The sequence below is a fragment of the Tiliqua scincoides genome, chromosome 4 (assembly GCF_035046505.1).
Source record: "Tiliqua scincoides isolate rTilSci1 chromosome 4, rTilSci1.hap2, whole genome shotgun sequence".
Lineage (NCBI taxonomy): Eukaryota > Metazoa > Chordata > Lepidosauria > Squamata > Scincidae > Tiliqua > Tiliqua scincoides.
The window spans coordinates 14,065,892-14,088,810 of NC_089824.1; the positions used below are offsets into that span (position 1 = coordinate 14,065,892).

The 22,919-nt window shown below is 42.6% G+C and overlaps 1 protein-coding gene across 2 annotated transcripts in view; it reads left to right on the forward strand.

Moving 5' to 3' along the window:
• The first annotated feature begins 2,408 nt into the window (after positions 1-2,408).
• TMEM65 (transmembrane protein 65) overlaps positions 2,409-22,919 on the forward strand; it is a 32,788-nt gene continuing 12,277 nt past the window's right edge. The window contains exons 1-2 of one of the 2 annotated variants that reach the window (XM_066623148.1): positions 2,409-2,986; positions 11,913-11,993. In XM_066623148.1, the coding sequence (XP_066479245.1) occupies positions 2,659-2,986; positions 11,913-11,993 (409 nt within the window). In that variant the 5' untranslated portion in view covers positions 2,409-2,658. The remainder of the gene's footprint in view (positions 2,987-11,912; positions 11,994-22,919) is intronic. The other variant, XM_066623149.1, reaches the window with a different exon arrangement.

The following is a 22,919-nucleotide window of genomic DNA, read 5'->3' on the forward strand; positions in this document are numbered from 1 at the left end:
GTAAGGCAATTCAGAGCTCCCTGTGGAGTTTCGGTTTCTGCAATTCTGTACACACTTACCTGAAGTAAGTTCCCTTAAACCCAGTGGGGCTTACTTCTAAGTAGCCACAAACAGAATTGTGCTGTTAATCTTAGATATGTGCCAGAGGCCAGTGTACCGTATTTTTTATTTGTTTCTTTGCCTCTGCATTTTGCTCTTGCTCCAAGGAGCTCAGGGCAGCATGCTTGCTTCTCTGTACTCCATTTTACCTTGATATTAAACCTGTGGATAGGTTAGGCTGAGGTGGGATTGGCCCAAGGTTATTGAAGGTGAAAAAAAAAATTGATTTTTGCTTTAATTAAGTTGTATTTGCCTTATATTTAGGCCCTTTTCCTCCATGATAAAAAAGCCTCAAACTCCATCTTGTGTGCATCAAATCACCATTCCCTTTAGCTTGGAGAGTCACTTACACCAGTGGCCCTGAATTATTGCTGTGTGAAACAGGAAGACAGAGGGCCCAATCCTATCCAACTTTCCAGCGCCAGTGCAGCTGCAATGCAGCTCTGAAGTAAGGAAACAAATGTCCCCATACCTTGAGGAAGTCTCTGGGACTGCCCCCCAACTACAAGATGCAGTGTATGCCCCATTGACATGACTGCACCAGCCCTGAAAAATTGGATAGAATTAGGCCCAGAAACATCTCAGCTCTCCCCTCTGGTATGTACAGGGGCTTATCAAAGGACATGTGGCCCATGTTTTCTCCCTGATGCTCCTAGCCCTGTAAGAAGTGTTGACTTTTATTGGCAACAAGAAACAGGCTGTTTTGGAGTTATTTCCTACTTGCTTGTTTTATGGTGACTGACTGAAACACATGTTTTTCTGTTGCCATCTCTTTGTTCCTTGAGACAGGAGAAGAGCCCTGTTTGATCAGGTCAAAGGTCCATCCAGCCCAGCCTCCCGTATTTCACAGTGGCCCACCAGATGCCTCAGGGAGCACACAAGACAACAGGAGACCTACATCCTGGTGCCCTCCCTTGCATCTGGCATTTTGAGGTAGCCTGCTTCTAAAAATATCATGTTGCACATACATATCGTGGTTTGTTACCTCTGGTGGACTTTTTCTCCAGAAATTTGTCCAATCTCCTTTTAAAAGAATCTAGGCCAGGGTGACCATATACAATGGAGGACAGAGTGCATATACCTTTAACCATTGCATAGAAGAGGGAATTTTGGCAGGTGCAGGCCTTTAAACGCCTCCATGTTGAGCTGCACCTGCCAAAATTCCTACTTCTATACATGGTTAAAGGTATAGGCACTCTGTCCTCCACTGTATTTGGTCACCCTAATCTAGGCCAGATGCCATCACCACATCCTGTGGCAAGGAGTTCCACAGACTAACTACCTGTTGGGTAAAGAAATGTTTTCTTTTGTTTGCCCTAACTCCCAACGCTCAATTTTCGTGGACGTCCCCTAGTTCCTTAGGGTTGGTTATAAGAACAGGTTTGATTCATAAACTCTTGGTCAGAGGTCTTAGGCTCTCACACCACAGCAGTGTTTTAATAAACTCCAAACAAATTTCTATCTCCAGCCTTATTTTGTGTACAGTGTACAGTAATTAATTTCTCTGATATCACCCAGGAAGTCATGGCTTAGTGGAGGAGATGAGGTGTTTTTGAGGTGAGAAACACACTCTGCACTTGCCCAGAGGCAATCTTGTTATGTGTTGTTCACAAACTGAGGGACAAATCCCAGCTGCTCTCATAACTGATTCTGCGACTGAGGGCACGCAAGCCTACACATGTCTACTCAGAAGTAAGTCCCAGTATGTCCAGGGGGGTTTACTCCCAGGTAAATGTGTACAGTGGAGGACTGCAGCCTCCGTCTTGTGATAGGACTTGGCTGAGGTTGCAGTCCTGTGCACTGTTACCTGGGAGTAAGCCCCATGGACTCTAATGGGACTTACTTCTGAGTAGACATACATAGGCTTGGGCTGTTAGAGCCCACGCCTCTGCATGTCTACTCAGAAGTAAATATCATTGTAGTCAATGGGCTCACTCCCAGGAAAGTGTGGCTAGGATTGGGGCCTTAAAAACAGCAGGCTTGTCCCATTCCCGGTGGGGGGCGTGTCGTTCGTTGAGGTGAGGCGCCTGTGAGACTCCGCTCTGATTGGCCAGCCCCGCTGCTGGAGCTGTCAGAGCGCCCCAGGTGTTCACCGTTACCGCACCTCACAGCGGGGGAAAGGGCGGGCTCTCCAGTGGTTGGGCGTGGCTCAGGCCTGTCACTCATACTTGGGGGGCGTGGAATGAAAAGGGCGGGCGTCCCAGGCGTGGGCGTGGCACAGCCCTGTCACTCACGTTTGAGGGGGCTGGACAAGAGTCACTTCTGGCGTCTCCTATTGGTCGAGCGGCGCCCTCGCCTGCGCAGTGCTGTCCTTTGGCCGCCGCTCTGGTCAGAGGCTGGTTCGCTTCACGCGCTCCCCTCAGCTCAGCTCCGCGTTGCCGGCTGAGGCGAGCCCGCCTAGCCTCTGGAGGCGGAGGGAGGATGCCGCGGCTGCCGCTCAGAGCCTCCCTGTGGGAGCGGCCGTGACGGGCTCGGGGGAGGCTCCATGAGCAGCGCCCCCCGCTCCGGCAGCGCCGCCCCCAGCCCCGGTAGCGCGACGAGGCGCCGCGGAGGGACGGCATGTCTGCGTCGACGTGGCTGGGCTGCCGCCTGGCGCTGCTCCGGGGCTGCTCCGTCCCGGCCGCCCGCCTCAGCCTCCCCGGCTGCCGCCGCGCTCTCCGCCGCCGCTGCCTCAGCGCGTTCCGCCGCGCCGCCAGCCCCGACCGCGCGCTGCGGCCGCCCCCCGCCGGCCTCCCGCGCCTGCTGGGCACGCACCCCAAGAAGGAGCCCATGGAGGCGCTGAACACGGCGCAGGGCGCGCGCGACTTCATCTACAGCCTGCACTCCACCGAGCGCAGCTGCCTGCTCCGCGAGCTGCACCGCTTCGAGTCCATCGCCATCGCCCAAGGTGAGGGGCCCTCGGAGCGGGTCCGTCCTGTTCGGCGAGGGCGGCCGGGCTGCAGGGCGAGGCGAGGCTCGCAGCTCCGTCCTCCAGCCACGCCGAGAGCCTGAGCTAGGCGTGTCTGCTCAGAAGCGAGTCCCGGTCTGTCAGTGGGGGTCACTCCCTGGAAAGTGTGCCTGGGGTTGCAGCCTGACAGCGTAGCCCTGTGCGCGTCTACTCGGAAGGAAGACCCGCTGTGGTCAGTAGGGCTTGCTCCCAGGTAGCTGGATGGGAGTTGAGCCCCGAGCTCCATCCTGTGCACTACTCAGAGGTCAGTCCCATTGTGTTCTGTGGAGTTTACGCTCGGTTAGCTGTTGACAGGATTGCAGCCTTGGTCTCCCTGCACTCTGAATTGACATCCACGCAGCGGTGTGACTAGGGTGGAGCCTGAGGGGCACCTGCCTCAGGCCCTGTGCTGTGGTGTGCAGTGTGCAAGGCAGTCACTTCCAGCTTCTTCCTGGAGAAGGAGGAGCTGGCAGCTTCGTGCCCCCGTCCTGCTGGTTCCCCAAAAGGAGCCTGCACAGAAGGGTGGCACAAAGCCACCAGCACCTCCGCCTCATCCAGGGAGATCCTTGAAGTGACATCAGTGCCATGTGACATCACTACCCTGGGCACCAAGGCTTCTGGTTATGCCACTGCTCCCAAGTAAGTGTATTTGGGGTTGGAGCCATTTCTCTACTTGGAGAAAGTGCTTAGCTAGGGAGCCCTTCTTCTCTTCCCCTACCACCTAACATAGCCTGCCATATACAAAATAACAGATGTGCTTCAGAACCTGTTCCTGTAACCATGACCATCCCTGTAACATTGTGTGGGGGAGGGGGAACAAAGTCATCTAGGGCCTGGCACTTCTCTCTGGGGGAGGATGATTAGAAGGGGGGAGGAACCATAGCTTGCCCCTTGAATACCTTCACTAATCAGAGAACCTTGAGCATGTGGAGCATGCTTTTCTTTGTTCATGATTCCATGCATCTGGATTTAGGGGCAGAACTTTAAGATCAAAGGGCGTGCTCTACAGACAGTACTGTATTGAATCTCAAAACCTAGGCCTAGAATCATCTGAGGTGCACCCTAGCTGTGGAAAAAACATACTGTGCATGTTGGTGCCCAGCCCATGTTAGTGTGTGTATCTACAGATATGCACAGGTATGGATTTTAGCTTGCTCATGCAAATGTTGCTTTTCATCATATTATACTAAAAGTTGAACTCTGTATGTGGTATGAGGTGTATACTGTATATCAAATTTCCTATAGACTCACTTAAAATGTTTTCATTGTCCTGAGCTAATTGTTGTTGCTGTTTTGTTTGTGGCTTGTCACTAAGAAGGTAATCTTGCAATGCAAGTGTGTGCAGGTTGGAAGTAAATTCCACTGTGTTCAGTGTGGCTTGCTTCCAAGTGAGTGTGCATAGAATTTCACCCATAGTGCATGTGTGGTGTTTGTACTTGTTCTAGGGTGCTGTGTACCTTATCTTCCTGCAACATATGCCTGTTAAGTGATATTAAACTATATTTAGTCACCCTGTTTTGTTGCTTAAAACAGCACACAGGATAATTTTTGACTTCTTTGTTCTGTTTGGGGGCGGCTGCTGAAGGGATTGTAAAGGTGAATTAATGAGAACCACACAGTCTATTTGCAACAGTTGTGAAAAAAGCATAATTATAAATGTTACAACATGCACTTTTCATTGCCAATATTGATTAGAACTGACATACTGCTTGTAATTAAACTATTTGGTTCATTTTTCTGAGGCTGTGTTTAGAGAGCTTCCTCTAGTGACTAATTCTAAACTGAAAGTTGGCAGATGATACTACAGCCAAACTAAAACAGACTGTGGTGGTGTGGCACTGTTAATGGTTTGCACTGTCTCTTGCTAGATCCTCTGTTCTCTTTGTGGCTGGCAGAGTCCCTGTGTGCCAGCCACACAGTGGGGGCAGTGTGGACATAAAGTTACCTGTTTAACTTTTCTTGCTATCAAAGAAACAGATGTAGTAGAAACCACAGTACTTGATTAACAATGCAGTGTATTTTTGAGTGCTTTGATTTTAGACTTTAACTGGAAAAACTGAGAATCTGCAGAAGAAAAAGGGATTACAAGACTTCTCAGTAGTCAACTTCTGGCTTGCATCATGTTATAATTAATTTCGAGTACCTGGTCAGTTCAGTTAAGGTGTCAGAAATCTAGAATGCTCAGAGATCTTACCAATAATTGCATAGGAAATGTACAGGTAAGTAAAATGAGGGCTGCAGTGCTTATTTGAGTAATCCAACTTATTGATTAAGACATCTTGATCAGTACAAAGGTACCCACAGTTAACTAGGCAGCAATTTAAATGTTTGGTTTTTGATATACCAGTAGCTATTTATAAAAGTTCCAGATGGCTAGTTACCATCAAAGGGCCAAACTACATGAGCATGCAAATATGAACTGCTGAGGTTTTTCTCCAACCAGAAGTGCTTTTTTCCTACAAAAAATTGCATGCATGACAGGGAAGGGAAGGTTCATTCTTTTCCCACATACTTTTTTATCTTCTAAATTACCATACTGAAGAGGCAATTTTCAGGATAAAAGCAGGTATGGGCCTGTTATGAGAGAGGGGACTTCCCTTTCCAAGGCAATGCCTGTTGTACCACTTACATGCATCATCTAAAACCAAGAATGCATTTTTCTTTAGAATGATCATATTTCCATATAAATTTCTGCCAATTTGGTTATATGGATTTTAGTTGCTGAATTGAAAAATTTCTTTAACTGGGTGACAGTCTTGTGCAGATAGCAGCTCTTGAATATTTGTTTTCTGCAGTAATGCATTTGGATAAAGGCATTTGTCAACAACCTATCAGAGGCCATATTTTCTGGAAATCATGACAGTTCAACATGCAAAAGTATTTTTTTAACCATTGTAGTCTTTTATAACATTGTAGGCGTGTCATATGGTTTTCTACACTGAATAATAGTCACAGTATTTTGCTGTCCAAGCTAGCACAATAACAGATCATTCACAATGCTACTGGACTTAGTTTGTTAAATGAATTTGCCAAAGAGCTTGTTTTGGAATGCGCAGTGAGAGAGAACTCAGCTTTTTCTGTGGTGAACCTGAGCAACTGCCACAAGTACCAGTATGCCTGCATGTGATTTTATTTGTGTTTGAAATGGCTCTAAGGATCACTTCAGGAATTTTTTTGCATTGATGTTCACCTTTTCCTCAAATTTGCAGTTGGGCAACCTGCCTACTGATTAATCCGGATCAGTATCCTATATGAAGGAAAGTTGTAGTAAGCAGCTTGTGAACTGCAACATTTAAAGGGGTAAATTAGAAATCCCAATTTTAAACAAGTACAAGAGCAACAAAAGCTTGTTACTAGAAATTTTATAGTGCCTGTTTAGAAAGTAACTTGACTTTGACTTCAATAGTAAAAGTACAGCTTTGCAAAGGGCTCTTGGATGGCCTGTAATAGTGTATTTCCAGCCCTTAGGAAAACCTGTGCCTTGTTTAGCCCAAGGCATATGCTTGATGGAATAAATTTTTCCTCTTTCATCTGGAACTGTATTTATAAATTGATTAAATGTTACTTTGCTTTATTTGTAAATACACTTTTGATGTTAATGTCTGAAAGTTTTATATGGAATTATAACTCCCATATAACTTTCAGAATTCCATTTGCGAATAGATTTTTCCCATCTGACAAAACAAAAACACATTCCTGTGTCCTCCTTACTGCCCAGGTTTGTGTCCTGCTTGTGTATAGTCTTCCAGCTATATTGCTCTGTATTGCAGGGTTAGGACTCAGTAGTGGTCTGAAGTTTCCTCCTGACCATTGGAGTTTGTATTTTCCTTGGGGCTTCCCACAGTGTCCTTGTTAGATCCTGGATGAGGGCGCAAACACTAGTTTCCCTTCAATAGCAAACTGTTACACTCTGCCTCAGTTCAGAATCTCCTTTGCCTTAGGATTTCTAGTCTTGCTTTATTTGGACATGATTTGAATGTTTAAATTATTAATTTGAGTAAATTGAAACAAGAGCGGTGGCCCTTCTACTTCAGTCTTTTGAGACCTCATAGCAGCTCAGATAGTTTCTAGGGAGGGCTGACAGCTAACTGCACATGATTATCTTGAGGTTTGTTTCTCCCTTTTTTCTGTGATTGTTTGGCAAATTAACAATATAGCTAAAAATAGTTAAATGTTCCATGTTTCAATTTATACGTCATTCATATTTCTAGGACCACATCTGTGCACAAGGATCAAAGAGAACTTAATTATTGCTAGTCAACATATGTAAAACTTTACAACAGCCTCTATAAAATATTCACTTTTTCAAAATCACTAAAGTAGCAAAATAGCATTAATTAAAAGGCTATATGAAATTAATTTATAACTTAGATTAGCTAAGAAACGACTTGAGAAACACTTGTCTTCTGATGCAAAAACTGGAGTAGTTGCATAGTTTTATGAAAGTTGTACTATTTTGGGAATGACATGATGGGAATGACTCAGAAGGAGAGTTTAGATTATAAAAGTAATGGCAGATTTGTTGTGCACTAGTGCATTGTAGTACTGCCCTGTGACTAGAAAAACTTAGTAAAAATCACATGAGGTAAGGCACGTGGCCTTACCATCGATTTGTACAATGGCATTATAATATCAGTTGTCTTATTCTCAATGCCTTTCCTAATGATCCAAAGCATGGAATTGGCCTTCTTCATTGCTGCCACGTATTGGGTTGACATTTTCATTGAGCTGTCCACAAGCACCCAAGATCTCTCTCCTGATCTGTCATAGATAGCTCAGAACCCATTAGCCTATATGTAAAGTTTTAATTCTTTAGCCCAGTAGGCATGACTTTATACTTATATTGAAACACATCTGCCATTTTGCTGCCCAGTCTCCCAGTTTGGAGAGATCCACTCCACAGATTGGAGAGATTCGCTCGTGTATGCATGAGAGAGGACAGAATGCCTCTTAAGATGGTGTCTTCCATTTGCAGTTTCTATGTTTTTTACTTTTTAATTAAAAATCTGCCCAATTCATCAGTTGGATTAGAAGCTTATTAATTGAATAAAAAAGAATGCTGCAATTGATTAGTTAAATATTGTGACCTTGTGCTTTATCTTTTTTGTTTTGGCAACAATTCCCTATTCAAAACTTCCCAGAATGTATCATTTTTTGCTTTTTAATATACAAGAGAATATTGCTTTTGCATACTCAGGCTAGTACAATAGTTGAAAATTGAACTTTTTAACCATGCAAGAAAGCTACAAAATTGTCATTTTTATTCAGACTTATAAAATGTAGTGCACAGTTGCCTACTTTTAGGATGCCTGTGTATTACACATTCTTGTGGTCTACAAATTATGGTTAGCCCTGGGTAATCAGCCATTATTTGTGATCCCTCCAATCCCAGGAGTTACCTGGCAAATGCAAAGGGGGGGGGGGGAGAAGAGGTTAATATTTCACTTTATACCAGTCTTTGGAGGAACTTGGAAGCAACAAGAAGAAAATATTTCTTTATGCAGTGGAACTCTTTAGTCTGTGGAACTCCTTGTCATAGGAAGTGGTGATGGCATTCTGCCTAGTTGCCTTTAAAAGGGGATTGGACAAACTTCCAAAGGAAAAGTCAATCACAGGTTTCAGGTCATGATAGGTTTGTGCAAGCTCCTGATTTTAGAAGTAGGCTACCTCAGAATGCCAGATGCAGGGGAGGGCATCAGGATGCAGGTTGTGTCTTGTTGTCTTGTGTGTTCCCTGAAGCATTTGGTGGGCCACTGTGAGATATGGGAAGCTGGACTAGATGGACCTTTGGCCTGATCCTGGAGGGCTGCTCTTATGTTCTTAAGATAGCATTTGAGCATCTCCAAAGTCTAACATGAAGTGAGTTTTGGGAGGAGTAGGTTTCTCTACCCTACTTTGCATAGAGTAGAGACATCTTTTCTTCTCCTCTCTAGGTCTTTGCCTTGCATGGAGGGGGGGGGGGGAAAGAGGCACCTTTCATTCTTGTGTTGGGGATCTAGGTAGTCACTATAGCTATTATCACTGCTAGCCACCCAGCATTCGCATTTGTGGATGTTTCTGCACACAGTCACAATGCAGGTGGTCTGTTAAGTTTTATTGGAGAATTATCTTTTAAGAACATAAGAACAGCCCCACTGGATCAGGCCATAGGCCCACCTAGTCCAGCTTCCTGTATCTCACAGTGGCCCACCAAATGCCCCAGGGAGCACACCAGATAACAAGAGACCTCATGCTGGTGCCCTCCCTTGCATCTGGCATTCTGACATAGCCATTTCTAAAATCGGGAGATTGCACATACACATCATGGCTTGTACCCCATAATGGATTTTTCCTCCAGAAACTTGTCCAGTCCCCTTTTAAAGGCACCCAGGCCAAATGCCATCACCACATCCTGTGGCATGGAGTTCCACAGACCGACCACACGCTGAGTAAAGAAACATTTTCTTTTGTCTGTTCTAACTCTCCCAACACTCAATTTTACTGGATGTCCCCTGTAACATTTTAACATTAACCAGGTTCAGGTTATCAGTTTCATTGAAAGTTATTCCTGGAGCTTCATTTGTGTGAGGGATAGGGAAATGAAGACAAAAGTGAAAGATTGCAGTTAATTCTGGATAGTTATACAGGATCAGAAGTCTCTGATAGATGCCATCCATATCCAGCATACTGAAGATGCTGGAGATGAATAATGTTTCTAGTGACTGGTGTACTTACAGCAATACCTTGCACTTTTTGTCTGGTTAAGGACCAGAACATGGATGAAAATTGGAAATGGATGAATGTCAGAGCATAGCCTTATTTAGCTTACAAATTTATTTTGGCTGGCAGAAAACATAAATAACTATTTAACACATGCAGATGCGTGTGAAATCTAAAAGAAAAAGCACAGCTACTACTTCACTATGCATCTGTACCAGTATGAGGCACTGCAACTCACCTGATGTATCTCATCCATGTTCTACTATATTGCAGAATGCACTGATGCTCTCTGGAGATGGAGATTATAATACCTATGTTGACTTCTCCTTGGTTTAATTAAGATGTATTTAGAGGCTTTTTCCTGGTTTCCTTCTTCACACACTACATAGCAAGAGTCCAGATAGTCTTAAGATGACAAACAAGGAAATAAAGGTGCTTCCAAGCAGGTATACTTGGCAGTGGGGTAGCTAGTTCATTTGACACCTGGGGCCCATAAATTTTTGGCGCCCCTTTACAACAAAATTACTTGATTTATATTTTTCACATCTTTATACAACCTTTCCTTGAACTCAGGGTGTTATGCATGATTCCTCCCCTTCTTTTTTCCTCACAACAACCCTGTGAGGTAGGTGAGACTGAGAGATAGTAATCATGACATGAAATGAATAATAATGACCAGAAAATAAATGCAATGAATATTTTCCCACAAGCAGTGGATAAATGTCAGTGCCTTCCCTTGCACTTATACTCAGTGCCATACTGCCCCTGCATCTGGAGGTTCCGTGTAGCCATCATGGTTAATAACCATTGATAGACTACAGTCCACCATGAATACTTAGAATCCACTTAAAAATTCATCTAAGCCAGTGACCAACAAAATCCAACCTACCTGCCAGTGACATCGCTAGGATTTATGTCACCTGGTCTGGTAATGCATGGTGTCATCCCCATTAACTTTGGTTGATTGAACAGTACAGGTCACCCAACCAAACAGTAACCAACAAAAAAGCTGGATGACACACAACTGAATAGGTTGAATAGGAGTTTGAGTATTAGCTCTGGTATATAGAAAAAGGAACTGACTCACATCTTATTGGTTTTATGTTGAGTCTTAATAATACCTCATTAGTTCTCAGAACCTTCAGATTCATTGGTCAGTTTTGAGTTAAGGAAATCTATTTTCTTACATGAGACAGTTGTGCTTTCTTTTTCTGGTATTTGGTTATAACTTTTGATAGAGCCATTTGTTTCATTGCGTTTTGCTGTAACGTATGCATCGAATGGTATATAAGATGATGGTGTTATTCCTAATAACCTTGATTTTTGCAATTTGGGTCATTAGCGGTGTAACACACCCCCACTAGCTATGCCACTGATACTTGGTAGTAGTGACTTTAAACCGGAGACATTGACACTAGAAGAGGGCCTAGGCAAACAGAATTACACTGAGCCCAATACTATCCAACTTTCCAGGACTGATGCAACCCCTAAGTGAGGGAACAAACATGCCCTTTTTCTTGAGGAGGCTTCTGTGACTGCCCTTCCCACCTCAGGATGCTGCACACTCCCTGTTGGGGTGGCTACATCTGCTGGAAAGTTGAATAGAAATGATTCTTTGTCACTTGCCTTTAAGAATGGAATAGCTACACGTTGCCTGCGTAAGGGCATGTAGCATAGCTTGCTGTTTTGGAATTTGAAGGAGCAGTGTTGTAGCAGTTCTTAAATCTTTGACAGAATTTTGCACCCCCAGATTGCACCTATTTCAAGGTGCATGTTTTAGGGTCTTTTTTGTTTACAGGTTCCTTAACACGTTTCATTCCAGCTCAACCTGATTTAAGGTGTTGTGGTATACTTTATAAATCATTTGTACATTCTCCTGGAGTACCACAACACACTAAGGCTAAACTTGAGTGCAGGCATATGTTAAGTCAGTTGTAAACAAAAAACATAACACAGTAAGTGAGAAGAATATTAACACTATTTTCAGTTTAATGTCACTTTACAAATCTACCAAGTGACATAGCTGAAAAAATAAGCTAAGAATGCAACCCAAAGGATGCTTATTATTAGGGATTACATCATGTTAAGCTCAGTACTATAAATTCACTTGGGAATATGTTTAGGATTGTTCTTTGTGCTGTGAATGCTGAAAGCGACATGTTCTGTTTTTATGTTTATAAAATTTTAGCATCGAGGTTTCCTAAACCACTGGTACCATTTGAGATGCCAATGAAGCAGGTGGCACCATCGCAGTCAACTAGTACTTGGGGTACAGTAAACCTTCTATGCTTTCTTCAAAGCATGCATGACCTGTGTAGAAACTTCGGGAATATCACTTGAACCATACCGCTTGAACCGTTTAGTATATGATACAACTGCACCAGTAAACTCTATCCTTATAAACATGCTTATCTGTACTTATGCTGAGTTACCTGGCATGTTTTACTAATAGAATAGTCATTTACATCACTATAGGACTACAACAAGGTGGAGACTTGTTCTGAATTGATTGTTAAACTAGATACTGGGTCCTTCTGAAATCTTAAGGAATGTGTATAGACTTCAGTAAAATTACTGAAGTCTATACACATTCCTTAAGGCTTCTGTCCATAACTCTTCCTGGCAGGGTATTGCTGCATTTTAAATGAGTCAATTCTACATTATTCAAAGTGATGGATGATGACTTAAGACACTTTATACTAGTCCAAATGATGTGTAAATCACGCACATATATTAAAAGAATATTTCTGAGTGAAAACTGTAATATACTGAGTTTCTCTTTGTTACTGGAGAAGTTGATGGTAGAACTGAAATATTGACATGACTTAATTTGAATCTGAAGTTTGGTTTAACTGTAGCATTCACTCATAGTTGGTTGTGTAACTGATCCTTGAGCACCCTTCTTGTCTAATTGCCTGTCACTGTAGTTATAATTTTCTTTGTGACAGTATGTTGAACTACAAATGACATGTGAATGAGTGATTTTTATGTTCTTGTGCACCTAGTGAAATGTTTAAATATAAGCATCATATTGGCTTTATCTGAGGTGACAGTCCTCCGTATACACATCTTAAGTGTTCCCTGTAATCTCCACAGGGACTATGCAGGGCCCTAATGAAGCTGTGCAGTGATGTTGCCATCATCATTGCCAATTTCCAGAGCACTATCAAGAAAGCTGCACAAGGCTCTGATTCAGACTTGTGGCTATGCAGCTGTGCGGCTAGTGAGAACAATGCTTATAACACCCACATTTAAATTGCTGCCAGTTTGCTGGTTATTAGCCAGAACTTGCTTGACAAAAATATGAAGAATCCTATACAGGTTGAGCCTCATTTTTTGTGCGGGTTCGGTTCCCAGAACTCAGGTGAATGGCAAAAAAATGCACTAAAGCAAATTAATTAAAAAAAAAGTTCCCTTGCTCGGGTGATTTTAAAACAGCCTTGCTGACCTTTGTGATGTAAGATAAGAGTCTTTAATAATAATAATAATAATAATAATAATAATAAACTTTATTTATATCCCGTCCTTCTCCCTAAAGGGACCCAGGGCGGCTAAACATATAAAAAACACATTTAAAAACATAAATTAAGACAAATAGCAGATAAAAACATTAAAAACACATTAACAGCGACCTTAAAAAACAGTAGTCAGATTAAAAGACAGAATAAAAAGAGTACAAAAGAGCAAGTTACAGAGGAATCAGGCCTGTAAAAACTACAAAATGTGTAAAAAATGTTAAAAAGGCCATTGTTAAGAAGACAATCTATCAATCAGTCCTCCTCCAAGCACTTAGAAAGGTGCTTCGCTCAGCCCCTCCCTTCACCAATGCAAAGTGATCACCTTTCTTTCACTCAGGGGGAAGGGAGGGGTCGCCTGGGGAGAAAAGGACTGATGGATTGTAAGCCAGCTACCCTCTCTCTCTCATATTAAGGAGGCTGTTGTTAAGGACTATTCAGTTTTTTAAACTGATTTTACAGGGTTGCATTTTTCCCCTTCTCCAGGGATCAGCACATTCTTTCTCATTTGCAGTGGCCATTTGTGTTGAGTCAAATACGTGTATAAAAAATACGTGTATAACAAAGCTGGGCCTGTGGTTGTTCTCTTTAAAAATGCCCCAGATTTGGAAAAGCTGTAGAAAGATGGTCATCGGTTGCCAAATCAATAATGCAGGCAATATTTTATAAGGAGTACCATTCTGATCAGCTGATATACTCATGTGTTCTTACAAATACGATTGTGAATGCCTTGTCTCTTTTTAGTCATGCTTCATATTTGTTCTAATTCTTTGTGTTGCCATCTGTTAACACTCAGTACTGATGTTTTCTTACAAACACCATGATTATGCATACCTTGTCTTTTCTCTGTCTAGTTATGCTTTAGTTTGCCCTAATTCTTTGTCTTGTCATCTGCTTTTAACATGCACTGAGATCAGAATCTTATTGGATGTATTTGACCTTTCTTAGTCTTAATCAGTTTTTAATGTTGAAGGTGTTGATGACTTTTGCAGAGCTCTCAAGTATGTGGGCTTGGGGCTGTCTAAATGTTGAGATATGCATAGCAATTTGTCTGATTCAATAGGATACTGGCATACAAGTGTGTGTTGTCATATATTAGTATGCTTGCCAGTTCTCTCCACTGGACCAGCTTTTCTTTTCTTACTTAGAGTCCTTTAACCATTTTGTCATAATTGTATCTAGCTGCTGGTTATTTGCATGCTAACTAACTGCTTTAAGGCCTATTCATAACCCCCAAGTTAGCTTCTAAAAATCACAGCACAGTTCAGAAATCTAAAATATTTTCTAGACCTGACCTAGGAGTTCACAGGCATTCTAAGTTGCTTATTTTGAACAGCTGTCTTCTGTTATGTAATACATTTGTATTTACTAGCTTGTTTTTTGTTAAATGCATATTAAACCAGATTTTTGCAACAATATTATTCTTGAGGTGAATAGATGCAAAACTGGTTATTGGCTTTCCCACTGTAAACTATGCTCATATCCCATGTTTGCCAGAAGTTAGTTGTGAAAATCCATTGGGACCTGTGCCCATCTGACTTACTCGTAACTTACTCGTATGTAGCAGAAACACTGCTGATGGTAAAAATTAAGAGCAATTAAATTTTCAGATGCTAACTGAGTCTTGCTCGCAGTATAAAGAAAAATGTAATCTGAACTGGAGGTCTCCTTTTAAAGATGAACGTAAGTTATTTTAATGTTATGTACCTGTTCTTGTCATTGTCTATCACTCATCAGCTAAGCATAGTGCACTACTTTTAGTGATATACAATTTCCAGAATGTTATCAGAAATTCATTACTAAGCTTTAAATAGTATGAAATATTCCTTGTTGGTTCAGGGAAAAAAACGGGTATTTGTGGTTTTGCAAGTAGTCAAAAATCTGTTCAAAACCTGGTAAGAACTCCAAAGCAGAAACCTTGTGTGTCCTTAGTTTAACTCCTTCGCTTGGAGTCACTTACATGTCTTTTTTCTGTTTTTAAGTTAAAATTGGGACTGTAAGAAAGTTATATTTATATTCCTTCCATGCTGATGTGATTTAAAAGAACACTTCATCCAGAGCTGTCCCATGGTTAGGGCAACTAGAGCAACTGCCCTGGGCCCCATACTTTCATGACCAATATATATCCATAAGAGGGGTCTCTGTACTAGTTGAGTTGCTCTGGATCCACATTCTTCTAGGGATGGCTCTGATTCCATCCCCTGCACCTCAGTAGGCAGCTTTTGTGCCTGTAAGAGGAGGGATTTTTGTTTTGGGTGCTGTACTGAGACAGTACTGTACTCTGTGTGCTGTGTTCTAGTCCTAATTTGGGGTTGAAGGGGTGAGGTGAAGAGTGCTATTTTAATTTAGAAAATAATAAAAGGATGAATGACATGTTTGATATAATGTGTAAACCTTGTATTGGAAGATCTGGTGAGGAGGTAGGATGTGGTGTCAGCAGTGGCCTCTTTAAGGTTTAAGGCCTGGGCATTCAGCAGAGTGTGCTGCACAGCTGCAGCCACTTGAAGGCAATAGGACCCTCAGGCATAAAAGCACCTGATGAAGGGAGAGTTTGGTGTGGGTAGCAGGAGGAGGAAAGCTTGAGGGACTGGAGAATGGATTAAAGGATTAATGGACTGAAGAACTGATAGCTAATGAACTACTGGAACTACTGATGAACTGATATGTGAATGGACTTTGGAGGCTGCTGGAGCAGAAACTGTTGTGTGGCTGCCACACCCAAGACCTGTGGAGGACCAATGTGCTGCTGTAGTGGCGGGAGGAGCTGCTGGCAGGAGAGGGGAGGAAGGAGGAGCTCTGCAGGTTGAACAGGTGAGCTACCCTGGTGGTGGGGTCCAGCAGTACTTCAGGGCAGAACTGGGGTCATTTTGGCAGGAAAGAAGGGGAACTAATTAGCATAGAGTGGACATAATTTTCTAGTTGGTGCTGGGCCTTGGAATCTGGCAAAACAAACCTTCAGTTTATCTGCCACCTGAACTGTGGCTTGCTGTCCTTCTGGTGAAATAGCAGGCTGCAGATTAATATCCAGATTCTTAGGTAGAGACCTCTGAGTGTGTTTAGAAAGAGTATAAAACAAATTTATTTCAGATGGGAATGGTTTTTCATTTTACTGAACATTGAGATTAAGGAGCTAAAATGCTGTTCTTAGGCTGTCCTGGCTGGTACTGTGACACAGGTCCAATAATTTTTTCCTCTTGCTTAAGCTATTCTCCTTGTCACATTTGAAAATGCTTTGTAGTGCAACTTTAATCCATACTCACCTAACTGAAACAAGGACATAGCTTATCTTATCAACATTTTATAATAAAAATTGATGACAGGAATTAGAACACCTTCTGCTCCACTAATGTTGCATAATATTGCTGTACTTCATATTTTCAAGAAAAAGTTTTGAAAAGTTGTTTTTATAAGAGTGTATTGCAGTGTGAATGATGCAGATAAGTGCTACAATAAAAACTAGTAGCAGTGCAGTGAGCCTTACTCTCCTCAGTAGCAGTTGCCTTATTGCCAAGGCCATTTCAGGTTTTTAGTTGCATTTCGCTAGCTCTGAAGATGTTGGCTTTCATTGAAAACAAAAGCTAGTAGCCTTGGCTTTTCTTGAAATCCAAGAAATTAGACTGATGTACAATACCTGTTTCCATAATTCTTTTGTTGCAACACACAGGCCTGTATGATGCATGATCCATGCCCAAAATAAAATCCTGATAGCTTGAATTTCCTCTCTTCTTGCTTCTGGCCTAGATAGAGAAAAACATTTACGCTCTTCTGCTGGAGTGCAAAATTGCAAAATGTGGGTAATCTTATGTTAATAAAAGCATAAACAAGTTTCTAGACCTTGTGAGGATATGCTTGAAAGTAGTCCTTTAAATTCTGTTTAACTTTTAAGATTGTGAAGTCTGGGTCACTTGCCTGGTTGTATTGCCAATTTACTATGGGCAAAAATTCAACTTGTGAAAGTTTCCTTTCCACCTTCTCTGCTGCCCCTGCATTCTCTCTCTTTGGTAAGCTTGGCACACAAGGAGATACATGTGGAGTAGAAGAGACCAGAAATCATGCAGATTTTTCTTTTAAAAATGATAAGCTTCTAGTGAGTTTATTACTAACCATAGAAGCCAAAAGAGAACTGATGAAGTTGGAGAGAGAATTCTACCTTACAATCACTGAGCAAAGACTGAATGAAGAAGTATTTAATTGCTCTTCACTCCTACTTTGTTAAATATCTCCTTACCTTGAGATAGTCTAGTGTCCATGATCTGATTGGGGTGTCCAAGGGCATCCTTAGTGTTCTTAAAGACAACCTTTGTCTAGATTTGACAAAGGTTGTAGTTATTGAGAGCACTACTTGAATTTATTAATTCAGGTAACAGAACATTGGAGCTATTTACATGTCAGTATACATTTTCTCTCTGCTCCGACTGAAATATCTCCTAAAGAAAGGCTTGTTTAAGCTGGTCTGGTCAGAGTATACAGTAGAATTACTGTATATTGGCAGCAATAATTTTCTCAATGCTAGGGGGAATATGAAACACTTTACTAGAGTTCTTGCATATGTCTAAATCTAAACATTACCAACACCTGCTAATGTCCTTTGAGTTAAACTGCTAGGTTGGTGATTTACCTTTACATTCAACATGGTTCTACCTGTTGTGTTTCAAAGTAATATATAGTAATTACCATGTGATGCAGCTTCAGTCAACTTCAAAAGTATCATAGCCTAAGAAGTAGGTCTCTGTTACTAAGTTCTTGCAAACAAAATTTTAATAGTGTGCTTATGTGGAGTGAGAAATAACAGAAATTGGCAGTGGATGTGAGCATATTCAGTCTAGTATACAGATTACAACTTAGTTGAGTCAAGAACATAAGATGCTAAACCAAAATCTTAATGGAAACATTGGGTTGCACTCCTTTTTGGTATGAGCCTTTGGCCTTACCAGTATGTGCATTAATCTGTACAAAGCCTGTATTTAGAATTTGGAAAATCTGGGGTTTAATGGATTTTTGTTTTTATAAAGCTGTAATTTCATTTATGCAGTGTTTTTTGGGTGAATAAAGTGCTCCATATGTATTACTTTATGGTTTGGTAGTATTATCCTCATTGTAACTTAAGTTGAGGGTATGGCTTGTGGAGGGCTACCCAGTGAGTCCATGGCTGAGGTGAGATTCAGATTGAGGAAGTCTTGATTCTCAGCTCAAGCTACATCACTTACTTAGCAACTAAGCTACATCAGCTCTCAAGCTTCCTAAACTGGTATCTTCAGCTAGTCTCCCCGCTTAAAATTCAAGAAAGTAAGAACAAGCAAACACTGCCAGTATCCCTAATAGGGACCCTCAGTTTTCCTTCTGAGCCTGAGGCATTTGGGAATGCTCCAGTTCTCATATAAACACAAAATATATTTACTAGCAACATAGTGTTTAAGATTCGACCAGTGCATAGGATTAGAGGTCTCAAGCTATTCATGAATCAGAAATATATTTATTAAGAATGTGTTGTTGGAGAACCAGATAATTTTGAATTCAAAACAGAAAACTATTCTTTCATAAAACCTTTACCCTGGGGGTAGGGTAGTCACTTTAATTAGAATTCTAAGAGTTCATTTTTCACAGATGGATTCTGGGCACAGATGTGCCATGACATACAAGAACTTCTCATAAGCATCAGACCTTGAAAGGAAACTTGAACTGGGAACTAAATCATCTAGTGAATAAGTATCACCTTAACAAGGGGAAAGAGGTGGGAGCCCCTGTCCATGATTACTGTAACACAAAACAGTATCTGACAAAATACTCAGATGTGAAAAGCCAATAGGGAAGTTTATAGTAACATGAAGTTTCTATTCCTCATGCTACTGAATTAAATTACCAAAGGGATGGAATGTCTACCAGGCACCAAAACTAATTAACAGGTTAGTTTAACATTCCAGAAAAGGAAAGTATTCTGCAGTAGCCTGCAAAACATTTACATAAATTAAGGCCATTTCTGCAACAGATGGAAAAAGTCAAGTTTGGCAGTCCAGCAGTTCCCAAACTCTGGGTCCAGGACCCACCAGTCGATTGTGATCTGAGTTTTGATGGTTTGCAAAACTGACAGTGCAGATTAAGATACGTGCATCTAAGGTTAAACAAGCTGCTGCTTGTGGGTGAGCACTGTTTTCCAATCACCATTATAGCTGTACCCCTTCGCATTTATAAATCATGCAGCAGCCTCTAGGGCAGCAGTGCTTAATCACGCGCCCACTGCACACCCAGAACATGGTCTTGATGGGGACAGCATATAAATATTCTGCTCAGGCGCTACATGACATCCTTCAAAAGAGGATGTTGTGTGGCACCCATGTGGAGTTGAAAGGTCTGCTCACTGAGTAGACAGTCCATGCGAATTCCAGATCTGGCCCCTGGGGCAAATCACGCAGTCCTGCTCTGGGGCCTTTCCAAAGTTTGGGAACCACTACTCTAGTCTTTCTCCTGTATTGGAATTGTACTTAAGGACATGTACATGAAACAATTGCATATTCTTCCCTGGAACCATTTCTCTTCCTTTTGTCTGTGGACTATCCTGTATCTAAGATTGTGAGCACCCCTCCCATCCTGGGGCAGGGAACTTACTTCTGTTGTAAAGGAACATGAACCTGAATAGGTTCGTATCTCTCAAAGTTTTTTGGCACCTTAAAAACCAACAAATTGTAGTGTGAGGTTATGTGGATTAGAGACTACTGCATTAGATGGATGAAGTATTATCCTTGGTTTTTAGCCAGGTGGGAGGTGTGTTGTGTACATATAGTAGGTGATAGGGGATAATTATCAACCACTAGAGCGAATGGTTTTGAAATGCAGTAGGTATAGTCCAGTGGTTCACAAGTTGGTGAGTCATGCAGTCAAGGAAGCACTCCTCTCTGACTCTTTAAGGGGTAGAATGGGGCAATGGCAGCAACACAATTCCCAGGATTGTACTGCTGAGGTTAGAAGGGGTTGGTTTCTTGCTGAAGTCATTGCCAGGCTTCTGGGGATGTGGGAATGCCATGGATGCATCTAGAGCAGTGGTTCTCAAACTGGTGGGTCGCAACCCACCAGCTTGTGTAAAAATGCCCCGTTCCCTTTAAAGGGCAGAGGCAGGGGGAAAGCAGTACAGTGATCCCCAGGATTGTGCCCCTGCGGGGGGGGGGGAGGGGGCCTATCTTTTAACTACCCTTATGTGCTCCCAGGGTCCAGGGGTTGCAGGGAGCCCAGTGCAGCGCTTGCTGGGCTTTCTGTGGCTTTTAAACAGTGAAAGTTCCAAGTGCGATGAAACCAGAAATTCCCCTTCCAGTATAATCGTGCTTGGAACTTTCGCTACGCTGGGCTCCTCACACCCCCTGGACCCTGGGGGCATGTATGGGTAGCTAAAAAATAGTCCCCCTCCCCCCACAGGGGTGCAATCCTGGGGATCGCTTTGCTGCCCCTGCCCCCGCAAAGACCCCCAGGAGTAAATCTACTGGGAAATTTGAGAACCACTGCTCTAGAGCTTCCCAGGCCTCCACTTGAGGAAAAACAACAATCGGAAACCACTTCAGGTTTACAATCATGAAACCAGAAGTGGTTTCCTATTGTTGTTTTTCCTAAATCGGTGGCTTGGGGGCCCTGAGGGGGCATCTGCAGGGCTTCCCGCATCCCTTGGAGCCTGGCAATGACTTCAGTAAGTAAACCCCCCTTCTGATCCCAGCAGTGGTGCAGTCCAGGGGATCATTACTACCATTGCCCTGGCCCCACAGTCACTTAAGTGGTTCCCAGCTCCCCTGTAGGAGTTTAGGAACCACTGATAGAAATGCTACCAACTATGCAAAGCTTAAAATTAGCTTAGGATACCTAAGTGAAAGCATTTTTTAAAAATGCGACTAATATAAATATTAATATTAAATCAATTTTTCAGAAAGATGCATTCTAGTTCTTGGGGGTTATTCATGTGATGGGGGTAAAACATGTGTCGGGACAGGTTACATATAAATTGAGTGGAAAACTTAAACAAAAAGGCCCAAAATCACAGTACTGGCTTTGGGTCTTTCAGTCACCTCTTCAGAGTAGAAACTGGATTGTCAGAATAATTTTACATCAGAATGGAGTATTGATGTTGTGCTGGTCTCTTAAATCTGTTAAATGTGTATTGGTTGCTTAAAATTTGTCTGATCTTAAATATGGGTAAAGTAGCTGCAGTGCTGGTATGTCATTGGGATTGTCCTGCTATGACTGCTGATACAGTCCATTCTGTCTATGTGATTGGGTGTTGAATACCAGAAATGGATATGCTGGTATGAATGAAAATGTAAAGCAAAAGCTATACATCCATCCCCAGCATATGTACTAGCTCCAACGTACATACAGTGTATGCACTGGAGCTGTGTCCAGAAGTTGGAATGTACTTGAGTCAAGACAGCCAGAATGTGCTGGTCCAGAACTATAGCAGACACATGCACATGCACAAAAACACCACAATGGATGCACAAGGGGACCCCATCGGTAGTTTCAGTTAACCACAATCAGTTCCGCGGCTCCTCCGCATGCCCCTTCTGAAGGCGAGGGAAGTTGGGCTCCCTTTGCCTCTGGTGGGTATTCTGACCCCTACTTTATTTTATTTTAAAGGGAAAAAAATGCAACTTCCAATTTTGACGAAAAACCGGAAATCACATTTTTTCCTTTAAACTGGCATTTTGAGGCCCACAGAGGCTGCGGCTCAGAATACTCTCCAGAGGTGAAGGGAGCAAAACTCCCCACTCACTTAGAGGATGGGGGTGGGGTGTCCCTGGTATGCATAGTTTCATATACCACAGGGGATTGTGAAACGGAGTCCCTAGAGAGATACTGGGGCATACCTGTACTGTGCCTGTGCAAAAGCCATCTGTAACTTAGATGTTTGTAACTCAGGAAGCCATGTGCAGGTGAGGCCCCATTATCCACAAATTTACCTCACTGGAGATGCTGAATCCCTGGATTGCCCCCTGCAGACCTCCCGGATGAAACTGGAGCAAGGCTCAGAATGATGCCCAGGTCATTTTTTGAGGGACTTCCAGTTTAACCAGAAGTCATTCTAAAAATGCTCTGGGTGTCTTTCGGAGTTTTGGAGAGGCAGTATGCAGCCTTCTGAAGGTCCAGAACATGACTGGAGCAATGCGGGGCTCTGAAAACTCAGGTGGATATAAACCCCAGAGGACCAATGATGAGGCTCTTGATAAAGCAAGGTACTGGCTGATGGGACAGAAGTGTGATCCAGTGACAGTGACCCAGAGCAGAGTGATGAGCAAGGGAAGAATAACCTGGTCTGAGCCCCAATCAAGGGGGTTAGCCTTCTGCCCCACACAGGAGGGTACACTCGCACTGCAACAGGAGCTTAAAAGCAGCAGCTTCCAGTTGATTCTTCTAAGCACACTTTTGTAAGGCTTTTAAAGCAGCCACTGCTCCCCAGCAGCTACTGCCTGCCTCTTCTGGCCCTGCAGCACACCTGAGGCCCATTCATGACACCAGTGTGCTGCAGCACAGTGGTTGAAAACAGCTGGGGTAGTACTGACTTTGTGATGCTACAGTTGTAATACTGCCTTTTCAGTTGTTTGAATTAAGGCTAAAATTAGCTTGCTCTGGTTTCTGTGCATCTTATCCACCAGTCAATGTCTTTGATCATATAGTGTCATTTGTTTTTATGGACTCTTGAATAAAGG